Source organism: Falco biarmicus, chromosome 7 (assembly GCF_023638135.1).
Source record: "Falco biarmicus isolate bFalBia1 chromosome 7, bFalBia1.pri, whole genome shotgun sequence".
In the NCBI taxonomy this organism is placed as follows: Eukaryota; Metazoa; Chordata; class Aves; order Falconiformes; family Falconidae; genus Falco; species Falco biarmicus.
The window spans coordinates 22,070,319-22,085,044 of record NC_079294.1 but is presented as its reverse complement, the minus strand read 5'-3'; the positions used below and the strand labels follow the sequence as shown (position 1 = coordinate 22,085,044).

Below are 14,726 nucleotides of genomic sequence, written 5' to 3'. Positions count from 1 at the left end.
TGCTTCAAGATTTTTATAAAGTTCTTGAGTGTAGTAGACTTCTTAGCCACTGAAGCATGGTAGAAGCTTCGGCAGCTTAATTAAAAAAAGTTTCATAATGAGGGGGGAGGGAATCTATAATGTGGTGCATGTGAAGTCTTGAATTGGGCATGTTATTACTGATCATAAGTATTTTTTTTAATTGTGACTAAAAAAAAAAGCATCTGTCTATATAGAGCTTCCACTCCTGACACATTCTCAGCCAGGTATATTCAGCCTGTGTGTGTATCTAGATTTAAAAAAAAAAAAAAAAAAACAAAAAACAAAAAAAACCAACCAACAAAAGTCCTCTAAGCATTCAAGAAAAAGATGCTGTTACTTTCTGGCTTGCTGTGAGAGGATTAATTAGGAAACATCTTTCCCTTATCTGGATTTCTAGAAGTTACAGTGGTTCACTTCCTCTTAGCAGAGAATTTTTACACAGAATGAGACGAGGCATTATATTAAATAATTATGTAATTATCTGTTTGTTCTCTGGGGCTGGGTATCTTGGTTAATTGAAGTTACTTGCCAGACAACTGTTCACTTGTCAGATGAAGGGATCAGCTTGAAATAACTTGTAACAGAGTGTGGTATGTTGAAAAACTATAAAAGTCAGGGAGACTCTTGAAATGTGAGAGATCCTCTGGAGGATATTTTTTGCATAAGTATTAGCTTTACTCTGCACATCTTTTATTCTCCCTCCCTCCCCTCCCTTCCTTCTCTCCAGTACTGATACTCGAAAAGGTGGAAAATGGAGATCTGAGCAACAAGATATTGAAGATCACGGATTTCGGCTTGGCCAGGGAATGGCATAAAACTACCAAAATGAGCGCAGCTGGGACATATGCCTGGATGGCTCCTGAGGTCATCCGCTCTTCCATGTTCTCCAAAGGCAGCGATGTGTGGAGGTATTGATTTGGCATTAAGTGATTGGATACTAAAGAATAACTAGACCTGTCAGGAAACCTTTTTATGTTTAAGAATGAGTAATGGTGAACCAAATACTAAAATTCAGGTCTTAAGACATATATTTCTTTATCCACCAGCTCTCCATCTGTCAGACTCTGACTGCTTTGTATTTAATGTACAGTTTTTTCCTTTAGCAAGTGGTGGACCAGCTCCTGCATGCCTCTTAAATTTTTGTAATTTTATAAATTGACATTCAGATTATGCTAGGATTCAGAGTCCCAATTCCCTCTGCTTTATCTACAAGCTTTTTGTGCTTATTTGACTATTGGCTGACGTGATCAAAGGCCATGAAACATCTGTGAAGTATTTAAAATTGCTACTTTTTTACTGGTTTATAATTTTATGTTTTGCTAGTAATCTGTCACTGATGTATAAGTACACAAACACAACGTACCTAATCGAATTCCCTGTGCAGTTTCAGCCTGAATACAATGTTTTTCACTTGCATGATAATCTTACGAATTTTTTCCACCCTTCTAGTCTGTCACATAAAATAATAAATCTCTTTTCTAGGGCTGAGTATGTAAAGCATAAGTAGTAATTTGTATGTATATGTTGTCTTTTCCATTCGTGCACAGGGATTTTTGAGAATGGGAGCTACTTTGGTGTGGAGGAGTGTAAGGAGCAGCCTATAGACTTCCAGAAATTGAGTTTGAATATGATCATTAAGTGAATCATTAAATTCAGAATTCAGTAAACAGGTCTAGGACAGTGACTCTTCTGGGTGTTGTGTGACATAGAATTAGTACTGAAACAAATTAAGGAGGTGGAATTTTGGTTTTCCTGTGGGGAGAGAGGTATTGAAGTGTCAGGGTGACTTTGTCTTTAGAGCAGTAAGATTCTGTTGCTGGCCAGTAATGCTCCCACACAAGTATGTGCATGCTGTGAAATCTGTCAGGATAAAGAAATATCCCAGCTGGTGGAATTGTCTGCCTGTTATGGCAGGGATTTGGTGTGGGGATTTTAATTTTGCTTCTCCAGTTTTGCTGAAGAAGTAATTTGTGCCTTGTGATAAGTCTGTGAACTTGTGTTTGGCACACTAGTGGTGTGGATAAAATTCTGACTCTATAATTAAATGAGGTAGCCTCTGTAGTTAATCTGAGATGAACTGAGCAAGAGCAAGGTTTTTATTCTGAGTGAAATCTGGCAGAAAAGAAAACCTCAAGGCTCTGCACCTTTTTTGTGCATATGATGACAGTACTGGCTTGTACACAGCTTGTCAAGCTCAAATCTCGATTTACTTTTCTCTGAAACAGTGCCAGGAAAGGCCTTTAAGGGTAACCTGGGGGAGAGGGAGAAGGGAAGGGGGGGAAAAAGGGGAGAAAAAAGTTCCCTGTGATTGTAACGTTACTAATCCAGGCACACTGTGAACAGAGCAGTAGATGATCTCTACTGGTATGACCTCATCTTAAAAAAGGTAAGACTTTGCAGGTCAGTTAGTGATTTTCATGAAAGTAGCTCAAGTGCCTCTATACCTGTGCAAAACTACCAGCTTGGTCATTGACTTAAGGACTGTGAATCACTTCAGCACTTAAGGATTGTAAATAACTTATATTATTTGTTAATTTTTTAGAATATTGTATTTTTAATTTTAAAATTCTTTCATCACTTTCTCTTTTTATAGTTACTGGGTTTCCCTTGAAAACTGGTTGAGTTCCTCTCAGTGCTTTTCCTTAAACAGAGAGAGTCGTCTGCATTAAAAGAGCTGTTACACTTCTCTGCATAAGCCCTCTCTCTGTTGGGCAAAACCTTGAGTCATAGTTAAATAAACTGAAAAGAACACGGTGTTTGAGGCATGTATGCAGAGGACAAATACTTGCCAGTGTGGTCACTACTAGTGTGTCAATGATTTTAAGCACTAGATTTTACAAGAGCAATCATGGACACGTGTGATAAATCCTGTCCCCACTCAAGGATGCAACTTGAAATTCTTAACAGGGTGAACTTTTTTTATCCTGTTAGACTTGGCCCCACCTCTTGTCCACTTCAGCCTCACGGTTAATCACTGGAGTAGAGGGAGCTGGTTTTTACCTGACAACCTTCCAGTTAGTCTGTGCGGCATCAACAAAAATTATCTGACATTCACAAACCCTTTTATTTCAACACCTTTTCTTTAAAGCTCATTAGAATAATACTTCTGGCTGAACTGTTGCCCAGCCTTTTAACAAGGATCTTGTTCTGCTTGTGTTCTTGCTGCACAAATAGGTGAAGATGATGCTTACCAGGACTGAAATTTCCTGAGTCAATGTTATCTCATCATAAACAGCTGCTTCATGCAATTCCTTTCAAAACATATATCAAGCTCCATTTAAAAAACTCAATCTGGTTTTTTTTGTCCCACTCTAAAGGAGGGTTGGTAAAGAACTTACAAGGCTGTGGGATGCTCCTACACACTGGTGTCTATCATCATGGTCTGGGCCACTGTAAAGCTTGTTGATATTAACAGTACTTAGTACATCTTGCTAGTGAAAATTTGTTGCTGTGAATTTTGCTGTGCTGTACACGCAAGCTTTAGTTATACAGCAGAAACCTTGGGCTTATATTGCACAGAGGACAAAGAAGCTACAGTTTTATTTAAAAATGTCAGTTCCTGTAAGTCTATTTATGTGTTTGAGAAGACAGTTATGTATCTGCTTTGGATTTACAGGGGTGAAGTTGAAGCACAGATATGGCAGCTTATCCAGTACTGTACAGGAAGCTAATGTTAGTAGGCATATAATTCAAATTTCTCTGTCATTTTAACTGCTTAAATGTATTTCTTGTTTGCTGCACGCTTCATTTTTGACTTGTGCTGCTTAAAAGTCATGTTTTCAGTATGATTGGTATGTGGAATCTAAAGCCACTGTACAATCTTCATCTGAGTTCCCTGTGTTCCTCAGTTTAGATGCTATTAAGATGGATCTGCTCTGAGACCAGTGAAATAACAAGGAATTTAATTTTAATTTAGGAGTGGAATACCAGAACTACCTAAAACAGTCTGATTAGCAAATCAGGATGTTTCAGGCATTCAGTTGTAGATATAGGAACTTGAGTCATTAGAATATTTCATTTCAATCAGGTGTTGGCAAGCACTTACAATCACAACTGACTGCTTGCAGGCATTGGTGTAATGAAGCATGTAGACTAGCAATATTGATAGAAGCTCACGTGGGAGCTTCTGTGTATGCAACTTGAAATAAGAAGGAAATGTCATCTGTGAAACTGCCAGTCTGGTAACATGCAAAATGCTAACTGTTAATAGCCATTAAAGTATAATGAAGTTTTTTAACAAAAGTAATGTTCTATTTTCTGTTGCTGGAATCTCCTTGTTGGGCTGATAGTTCCGTGCTCACGGAGAGCACTGAAGCTAGGAAGATATGTAAGAGGAGCCTATGGTACAAATGCCATCAAACAATAACAGTGAGAAGAAATTACTGGGCGTTTTGTCTTAAGTTCACAGACAAGGGAGGTGGCAAAATCATGTGTGAAGTCCTGCAGAACTGCAGCCTCCCACTCCCTGAAAATCCAGTGTGTAGGGTTGAACCTGATGTTAAATTGCTTGAGGGATTACTGGATCACTGGGAGTTGGTTAATTATTCATACAGGTGTCAGTTGACTTGGATGCTTGATCTGTATCACATGGTTCATTTTTCAATTTAAGTCCAAGAATTACTACTGGATGCTGGAAAAATAAATGCACCTGCTCAGTTTTTCTTCCTCCCTGTTGAGAATGAGGAGAGGCCCTTGATTCTTTCTTCCTATGCCTTTTTTGTATAAATCTCTTCTGTCTCTGGCTTTTTCCTTTGTAATTTCCAGTCCCCTGCTTGAGAGTTAGTGAAAACAGTCTGTTCAGCACCTCTCTTGCTGTTTAATCACTTGGGATGATTGTTCAAATGCCATAAAGCAGTGTTTCCCTAGTTCTGTGGAAGCAGTATTTAAGTACTTGAGGGAGAGGTGGCATTCAGTTTTGTCAAACAAGGAGACCTTCCCAGCAATATATACTTCTAGTGTCACGTTAGAAGAAACACATATCTGTCCATTCCTTTGTCTTTTAAAAATTACCATGCAGGAGAAATGTTTTGAGCACATCAATGCTCCTTTCCTAACCATTCCGCTACTAAAATATTAAATACATGCTTTATCCAGCAGTAGTGGTGAAGAAATAACACAACTCTTTGGTAGTTTTCCTAGCTTTTGATATCAACACTTTCATTCAAACTGAAGAGTAACATGAATGATCAATCAGATTTAGACAGGCCAAATATATATTCAGTCTAGTATTAATTTTCTTGGAGTATCTTATGAATCCTAGGAGATCAAAACAACAGGAGAAATCCATAAATTCCTGTGGTTTTTTTTTTTTTTTTCAAATGAGGCACTTGAAACAGTAAGAAATTGAGAACCTTGATGGAAAGAAGTAATAGATAATTGTCATTATAATATTAAGAGTATGAACTACAGAGAAAAAATGCAGAAGAGGTATGGGTGAAAAAATAAGATATTTTGCTTAATAAACTAGCTGTGGTAGCAGCAAAGACAGAATTTCCAGTGACACTAATTCCATTTCTAAACAGAAAAAGTAGTATTAAGACTGTTCAACTAAGGTGGCAGCAGCTAAAATGAATCTTAAAGACTTGTTGGGGTGGAGTGGAGATTGCAAGAGTACAGGTTGTGACAATGAAAATTGTGATTACTCCTAAATGGACAGGGAAATGATTGCTTTGAAACAAGAAGAGATTAATCTTTAAGCTTCAGAAATGACTGTTTCATGGAGGAGCTATTCAGGGAGCTTTTAGGAGGAGAAGCAGTTTTTCATTTGGTCTTCAGGTGTGGTTAGGAGGCCTTCAAAATTGGTACACTATGACCGTGGTCAAAATATATGTATACTTTGATTCAGTATCTTTGCAAGTGCAATTAAGAACATTTAGTCCATTACAATAGTGTTTAATCTCAAGGAGATTAATGATGACATTGACGAATTTTTGTGTAAAAACAAAAAGGGAACATGAAACATGGGTATTTTTTAAGGACACTATGTTAAAGCTCAGAGCAAATGCTTAAAGAAGGTTTTAAATGAATAAAGAAGTCTGTGTAGAAGAGACTACTGGAAGACATCCTTCAGAAACTTGAACCTGTATCCACACGAGGAAAATTAGGTATGGACTTAAGTGATGGCAAGTTGAATGTAAAACACTTGAAGGTTTTTGAGGAGAGTCTTGCAAAAAGTGTAAAAACAAATACATTGCTTTCAAATGCAGCACACGTGAGAGCCCTGCAGAAGAATATATGACCGAGAAGTGGCCAAGATGTAAAAGGGCAAAGAAGATAAGGCTATGGCAGAAAAACCTTAGTAAGTGACTTGTGTCTGCTAGAATGGAGCAAAGAGAGGCTTTTTAAGCTGAATTTTTTTCTTTAAGGGAGCCAAGCTGGAGGACATCTCATGCTGAAGTACTGTCCGCGGAGGTGTTGAAACAGACTAATAAAATGAACAGAACATGAGAGTGCCAACTGAGTTAATAGCTGTGCTGTGTAATCTGTTGCTTAAAACTGCCGTAATACCAGAGAAATGGAAGGCAACAAACATGATGAAAAGTCTTAAAAGAGTTTTCTGAGGATCAGCAAGTCTGATTTTCGGTCCTACTAAATAGTAGAAAGAGCATTAAAGAGCGGGGAGCTGATGGACATATGAGCATATCTGGGTAAGAGTCAGCTTTTGTAGAAGGAAATCTGAAAATTCTTGAAGGAGTTACTGACTATGTGGACAAGCGGTAAGATTGCTTATACCTTATTTGGATTTAAAAACTTTAAACAGAATCTTTCATCAAAAGCTTTTAAAGAAAGTAAATTGATGTGGGGAAAAGAAGGCAAGTCTGTTTCCCATGGCTTAGTCAATTCTTTATTACTAAAGATATGAACTAGTTTTCTTGATGGGGAATTCTGTATTCGGCATAATCATAAGTGATTTGAAAAAGCAAATGGTAAGGTAACATTTGTTGATGAAACCAAGTTATTCAGGATAAGAAAAAATTACTGCAGAGAGCTGAGGAAATGTTTTACTATAATGAATGATAAAATAGATGAAATGGTAATAAATGCCAGCGTAGTATGCATGGGAGAATTTCACATGTACAATGATGGGCTCCAAAGTTTACTATTATAATTCAGTGAAAAGACATTGGAGTTACTGTGGGTAACCTAGCGCATTTTGTAAGAAGTCAGAAAGGCAAGTGGAAAATCAAAATTTAATAGGAAAGAATTAAAGAAAAAAACAGGAAATGCTGTGCCTCTCCCTGTGTCTTTAAAACTTTATGTGATTTTGGTCATTCCAACAGAAGATGTCCTTCTGTTCAGCAGAGTAAATAGGTGAGGATTTAGCTAGATCAGGATTTGGGGGGCTGGAAAGAAGATGATTTAGGCAGGATGTCGTAAGAGCCTGTGAAATTGTGGATGGCATGGAAGGAGCCAGTAGGGAACATATGTTCACTGTTCCTTGTATTGAAAGAACTACAGGGAAGCAAATGAAATTACCAAGTGACAAGCTCAAAACAAGCACATAGAAGTATTTTTTTTGCAATGCATCGTCAAATTTGTGGAGCCTACTACCACAGAACATAGTGGATAGTAAATGGGTTCAGAAGAGGATAAGACAGACCAAAGGAAGAAAAAACTATCGGGTCACCAAGTATGAAGAAACAGTCTCTGTCTCAGGTTTCCTAGAAGCAGAGGGAATATTCTGAGGTTATGTTGTTTGTCTTACACTTGCGGGGAGAACAGTCCTGGAACTATTTCTGTAACTTCATAGTTAATATTTCATAGAACATCTTAAGAACAATTTAATTGAAGTATTTTTCACTTATTTTTAGAAAATACAACCCACCAAGCAACCCTCTGTCATATTTTTGAGTGTTTCATTTGGTTCTGGTTTGAAATTTGCTAAATTAGTTAGAATACCAATGTTAATGTTTTTCAGATTGTTCCCTGTGTCCATAGAGCAAATAATATTTGTCTGAAAGGTAAAAATGTCATTTTATTTCAGCCTTCTTGAAAAAAGCAGGTAAAATAAGGCACCTCACCAGCTTGGCAGTCCTGATGAGCTTGTCTAGAAACCAGCAGTTTCTTCAGTGTACCAGACTCACCCTGATAGGTTCAGGTACTTTCTTGTTGCCTAGCAAAGAATGTGTTGAAGTCAAAGACCTCTTCCTTTTTCTTCCTTGTAGCTATGGTGTGCTGCTTTGGGAACTGCTAACAGGAGAAGTACCATTCCGAGGAATTGATGGTCTTGCAGTAGCATACGGTGTTGCCATGAATAAACTTGCCCTTCCAATCCCTTCCACGTGTCCAGAGCCTTTTGCCAAACTCATGGAAGGTAAGCCAGCTGTGGTGTGATTAGTTTGTGCTGTTTCTAGAGTGCTTGAACTCGAGAATGTTGAACATTGCCGCCTTGTGCTGGTTTTGGTACCTAAGAGCACAGATTTCTCAAATGGCTTTATTCAATGGAGCTAGGCTTTGGCTGTTAGTGTGCTATGACAGTTACTCTATTGCAAGAACAGTATGTGAAAGAAATTTTCCTGCCATTTTTTATCAGCTGGCTTTATAGGAAAATTGAGGCTATTGCTGTCATCATCTAGCTCCTTGTTTTCTAGTAGTGATGATCACCAACACCAAAACTTCACACATTTTGGTCTAGTTTGTGAAATCTTCAACTTACTTTGAAATTCGTAGCTTGAACATCTTGCTAGGCAGTGTCAAGTTGATTTGGAATGAAATTTTATCCCACTGACATTTCAGGGAGGGGCTTTAAATGTGGCTTTGACATTTGAAAACGACCCATGTTATTCAGTCAGAATGATGTGATTTTTCTACTTTGTGTGTGGAGATAGTCCGTGTCCAAGGTGGGCTACATATAGATGAAAGAAGTATAGGAATTTGTCATCAGAGCTGTTGTAGTTATCAAAAAGAATTCTGTGAGGTACTTGGGTGTACTTATGTGACCTGCCCTGCTCACTATTACAACTACTCGCATAACTCCTGAGCTTCATTTGTTCCTCCCTCTCTCCTTCCTTCCCTGTCTCACAGTAGTACCTTATAGTGTTTTTTTCATTGCCCCTATTCCAAGGATTTTCCGGTGTTTATATGTAATAAGCATTGTTACACCTATCTAGCAGAAAAGGAAAACCAGAGGTAAAGAGAAATCAAACATGTTCTATAGGCTTAGTGAGCAAAGATTGAGTCTGAACACAGAACTGCTATTCTGTGGCCTCTGGTGGTGGTTTTTTGCCCCAAGAAAGGATCTGATTGATGCAAGAAGATGTTTCTGATGGATTTTTCTGCTTTTGGAATACTTGCGCATTTCTCTGGTCTTTTCTGTAGGTTACAGGCTTCAGTGAAGTTAAAGCAGAAAATTTCATGCACTGTTGTGCTAAAAAAGAAATATCCTACTGGACAGTAAACAGCAATAGTGGCAGGTATAGTAGCTTGGAAGCAATGTAAAGCAAGAAACTGCATCTGAAAGAGTTAATGGAATTACCAGCTCAGTGTTGTGCCAGGCAGTTTATGTTGACGTGGTTCCCTAAAACAAGGATCCTGGATTTCTTAAATGTGAAGTGTCTGCTGCTGGTGTTAGAAATAGTGCCCTCTGTCGGGGAAGTCGGGTACAGGCACATGGCCAGCGCTTGAACCCAGCAGTGCAGGGGTGAGCACCCACATGGCTTTGGAACGCTTGGCTTCTCTGTGTGCAGGGGAAGAGGAGAACAAGAAAACAATTACTTGCTGCCCCTTCACTGAAACTATTTTTCAAACGGGCTGTTTCCCATCTCGGGTGAGCTCTTGTTCCCCTAATGCTACTTTTACTTCTGAATTGCTGCCCTGGTGGGCTTCACTGAGACAACAAAGCTGAGCTTCCCCTCTTCACAGAAAAGACTTGTGTGTTACAACTGTCCTCATTAGTGCAAATAATGGCAGATCTAGGCCTGGGAAAATAAAAGCCATGGGCCACCTGCATAGTTATCCTGCTCACTCATTCATGGATTTGGCTGGCTGCAGCATTTTGTTTTACTTCGGGTCATGTTTGCTTTGCCAAGCTTGAAACCTGGGGTAAAGAGGCAGGGATTATGGCACTGACATTCCAGCTCTGTCACCCATTGCTGCTAATTGGTCAGCAGCAGGGGACCTGCAGTGCCCTCTTTAACATCCTCAGTTCTCTGTTTTGGTAAGAGAAGCAATTTGAAACCCATAAACACAAATGTGTTCCAGCTTATGCCTCCTGGAACCTGATCAGATGCTTAAATACCAACATGTTGATACCAGCAGTTTTGAAACCAAAGCTCCCAAATGCAAAATCTCAGTAACACTAATATCAAAGACAAGACCTGCAAAACCAAGCCTCAGCAGCTGCATAGATTTGTCAGGTGTTATTTATTTTTAATTATAGCTGCTTCTTGGTATATTGCAATCCACAAAAATGATGAATTACTGTCTTTCAGGACATCACCACAAATTTTTTTAAGAATGTTTGGTTTTCTCCAACTGTAAGGTCTAGGAAACTTTAGGCCTTTTTGTAACTCTTGCCTTGTGCTGCAGTAATGTGTGTCTTAAATCCAGTGACCATTTACAGCAATGATAGTATGAGCATATTGAGAGAGACCCATGCGTTAGTTTCTTCCATTCATGGCCAAAAGCTGTATTCTGTAGAAATATACTTGAATGTTTTGCTTTTCTGTTTGGTGCTTCTCATATTTTGGCATGCAGGAGTCTTGAAGTACTAAAGAGAATAAGGTTACTTGTTGAACAAGAACCTGTGTAAGTGCCAGTACAGGACAAAGTAGATTGAGAAAGTGATGTTTTCTGCAGGAGTAGAAATAAGGGGGAAGTAAGAAGGAGGACTGAATAAGTAAGAATTTCCTGTTCAAAAGTGTTAAGTCAAACATTTAATGGCTTTTAAAAAACATGTTCTTAATGATTTTGCACCCTGAGATGTTACTTCATACCATTTCCTATTTTTCTTTTCTATGTTCAATTCCCATCACTGTAAAGGGAGTACCTTTCTATATTATTGCTAGTTGAGTTGCCTCATGGTAAGATGGGTACCTTAAATTCTGCATTTTTAGAGCTCTGTAATTGGGTAAGTCATTGCATTAGATTGTAAATGAAAAAATTGTTTATTTGTCATTTCTCTTAAAAGCAAAAGAAAAAAGCCTGATCAAACAATTTTCTCTGAAATATTAAAAAAGAACACTTTAAAATTCAAAATGCACAATTTGATTGAGTCATTAGCTACTCTAATCTCCTATTTTCACTCAAGTTATGCCCAGTCTGCTTTTCAGGAAAGTTTTCCAGTTTTGTGGAAGAGTTTCATAATGACTCAGCTTAGTATTAGAGTTTGGCATTAGAAAGAATTCTGATAGATATCCTTCTGCAGTGTAATTGTGATAAAAGAGCTGTTTGCAAGAGTCTTGCATAGGATCTCCACTCTTGTGAGCACATAACAACTAAAAGCAAAATATTTAAGGAAGTTAGTTATGATTTTTTAATATATGCTTGAAAATGTAACTTCCTGTAAAATTAATAAACCTTTATTTTACTTGGCATATTATTGGAATAGAACCTAGAGACCAGGTAGTTCAAGATCTTAAGCAATGTTGGATACTATGAAAGCATGAATTCCATACTTACGATCAGACAATTGTCTGTGCAAGTGGAAAATGGGAAAGATGGGTAACACAGTGTGCATGCCACTCTTAGCCACTGGGGATCAGTAAAGTACTATTCATCCTCTCAAACCTCCATACTAAGAGATATTTAACACTTGCTTGTCTTTGTCCTATTCTAGATTGTTGGAACCCTGACCCACACTCACGACCTTCCTTTGCCAGTATCCTAGGCCATCTCACTGCCATAGAAGAGTCTGGTTTCTTTGAAATGCCCAAAGATTCCTTCCACTCCCTGCAGGAAGACTGGAAACAAGAGATCCAAGAGATGTTTGATCAGCTCAGAGCCAAAGAAAAGGTAGGTAGAGAAAAACACTCCATTCTTGTGCTCTCTGGATTATAATTTCCCCATTTCACAATTCAAACAGAAATTGTTGTGTAGTGCATCCCAGAGTTAATTTTGCATGTGCTTTACTGGAGCTTATAATAAGTCCCTGAATCAGTGGCAGGTTATGATGCACAGAGGGACAGAATCATGAGCAACGTAAATATCTGCATCCTGGGCTGCTACTCTCTAATATTGTAATGACTTCCACTATACACTGTGCAAACTGCTACGATGAGTTATCTTCATTGTTTGATGCGTCTGATAACTATTTCACTGTTAGCATCTTAACTGAGAAGCCAAATGATAACTGTTAACAGTGAAAATAGGAGGGGTAGTTTCGGTATATATGCTCTAGCAAACATTGCAGCCTTGCTTCTGTCAGGTTTGTGTTTTTCGGGTTTTGAGCACAGCCAAAGTGGATAGACTATAATAAGCATGAGTGCTACCGGGGGAATCATCCAGTAACTATTATAATTGAAGTCTATCTGGATAAGTAGCAGGGAACAAAAGTGCTAGCAGGAATAAAAGGAATTGTGACCATCAGCTTCAAAGAGTAGAAGTGAAAAAGCTGATGTTTTCTTCAAGCATACTTGCAGAAAGCACAGCTTGCTGCATCTGTGTTAAGTTCCTTACTGAGACGGTCTTTGCAGCTGTTGGTATGAAATACTGCAGTGGAATCACTAAAGGAATAATATTTTTCCAAGTTCACAGTCTCTTGCCTAAAAATGAAGTCTTAATAAGCAGCCAACTTGATTCGGGCTTAGCAGTTGGGGTTAGAAGGCAGAGAGAAAGAAAAGGAAACTTTGGGGCAGGGGAGAGAAGGCCCACAACAATACTTTTCTATTTACATATTATAGTAGCTTTTGGGGAAAATACAGTAGCTGATAGGCATTTCCCAGCTGCTGTTGTCCTGTGGTGTAACTGTGTTGGAACAGTTTCTGAAAACCAGAAACTTCAACAAACAGAAGACCAAACAGTAGTAGCTAGACTGTCCTCAGGTTTTGAGTACTGTATTCCTCTGTAGCAATGGGGAAAGAGGATTTTATGTCCTATTTATCTCATGAGTAAAATGTACCAAACCTCTGTGGTGATGGGACAGGTAACAATGATGTTATTAAAAAAAATTAAAAATCTACGCTAAAATTTCTCTGACAATCTGAAGTTTAACTTGAATTTTTCAGTTTTTACCTTCTGCAGTGGAATTAGCCAGCTGGAGATAATTATTCTGAGTGCTGAATTCTTTTGTCCTTGTGGTGAGAGTAGTACAGTGAGAAGACATTTTGAGATCTCAAAGACAATTTCAGTTGATTCATTTTGTCAACAAGAGAAAGATTGAAAAGCTTGCCATATGCATCTTTCTGCCTAAGAAGCAGCCATGCTTGGTGGAAAATTATGAGAATGACCTCCTGATGACGTTTTCTTAATTAATTTTTATGTTAGAACTGTGGTCTTTAGCTATTTGATGATGCATGAGACGACAAGGTTATTTTTAAACAGTTTACGTCAATAGTGAAGTTAACATGGTACTTACTGAAGAGGAAAGCAAAGATTAGTTCTTTTCAATGTTATGAATAAATCTTCCGAAATGGGTTCCCGTATGCATGGTGCTCTCAAATGGCTTTTGTGAACGTGTTTATGTCAGATATCCAGCATATTTTTTCATGACACTGAATTTAGGTTTCAGTGACTTTTCATAGAATCACAGAATGGTTGAAGTTGAAGGGACCTCTGGAGGTTCAGTGGTCTAACTCCCCTACCCAAGCAGGGCCATCTAAAACCAGTTGCCCAGGACCATGTCCAGCTGGCTTTTGAATATCTCCAAGGACGTCACAACCTCTTTGGCACCCTGTGCCAGTGCTCAGTAATGCTCACAGTAAAAAAGTGTTGGGGGAATCTCCTGTGTTTCAGTGTGTGCCCATTGCCTCTTGTTCTGTCACTGAGCACTGCTGAAAAGAGCCTGGCTTTATTTTCTTTGCACCCTTCCTTCAGGTTTTAATCTGAACACAGATTCCAAGTGTGGCCGCACAAGTGCTGATGTCCAAATTTTAGTACTGATATGAAGGGCCTTGAATGGCAAGCATAGAAGTTCTTGAAGATTGTTTTAGGTTTTTGGCTTTCAGCTGAGCCTTTAAACAGCGGTGCTAATAGTGCTGTGAACACAAGCTATTGCTGCTGTACCTTCAGAATAGGTCATGTTAGTCTTAACCCCCAGGTCACAAGGTAGCTTTTCATTTCTCCTTTCTTATCTCCCCACAGGAGCTGCGCACATGGGAAGAAGAGCTGACTCGTGCTGCTGTTGAACAGAAGAACCACGAGGAGTTGCTGCGAAGGCGGGAACAGGAGCTGGCAGAACGTGAGATAGACATCTTGGAAAGGGAACTCAACATCATCATCCACCAGCTGTGTCAGGAGAAGCCTCGGGTGAAGAAACGCATGGGGAAGTTTAAGAGGAGTAGGCTCAAGTTAAAAGATGGCAATCATATCAGCCTGCCTTCAGGTTGGTGACAAGTTAGGCTCTGTTGGGTGAAATGGGAGGAACAGGTGAACCTGTAGCTCTGGTAGTTGCTTTCTACGGATGCTTACGCATTAGGAAGTACTGGATGTACTTTGGGAAAAAGATGCCTCTTTGGGATCAAGAAACTAAATTTGATGCTCTTGTGGCTAGCATTCCCCAAAGTTCCAAGCAGAAAGGCCAGAAATAAATTTGAGATGTTATATGTTTT

The 14,726-nt window shown here is 38.8% G+C and overlaps 1 protein-coding gene across 4 annotated transcripts in view; it reads left to right on the top strand.

Moving 5' to 3' along the window:
- The window catches only part of MAP3K9 (mitogen-activated protein kinase kinase kinase 9), a 62,575-nt gene that overhangs the window by 27,689 nt on the left and 20,160 nt on the right, over positions 1 to 14,726 (top strand). For 3 of the 4 annotated variants that reach the window (XM_056346084.1, XM_056346083.1, XM_056346082.1), the window contains 4 exons: positions 749 to 929; positions 8,187 to 8,335; positions 11,798 to 11,973; positions 14,260 to 14,500. In XM_056346084.1, coding sequence (XP_056202059.1) covers positions 749 to 929; positions 8,187 to 8,335; positions 11,798 to 11,973; positions 14,260 to 14,500 — 747 coding nt within the window. The remainder of the gene's footprint in view (positions 1 to 748; positions 930 to 8,186; positions 8,336 to 11,797; positions 11,974 to 14,259; positions 14,501 to 14,726) is intronic. The other variant, XM_056346085.1, reaches the window with a different exon arrangement.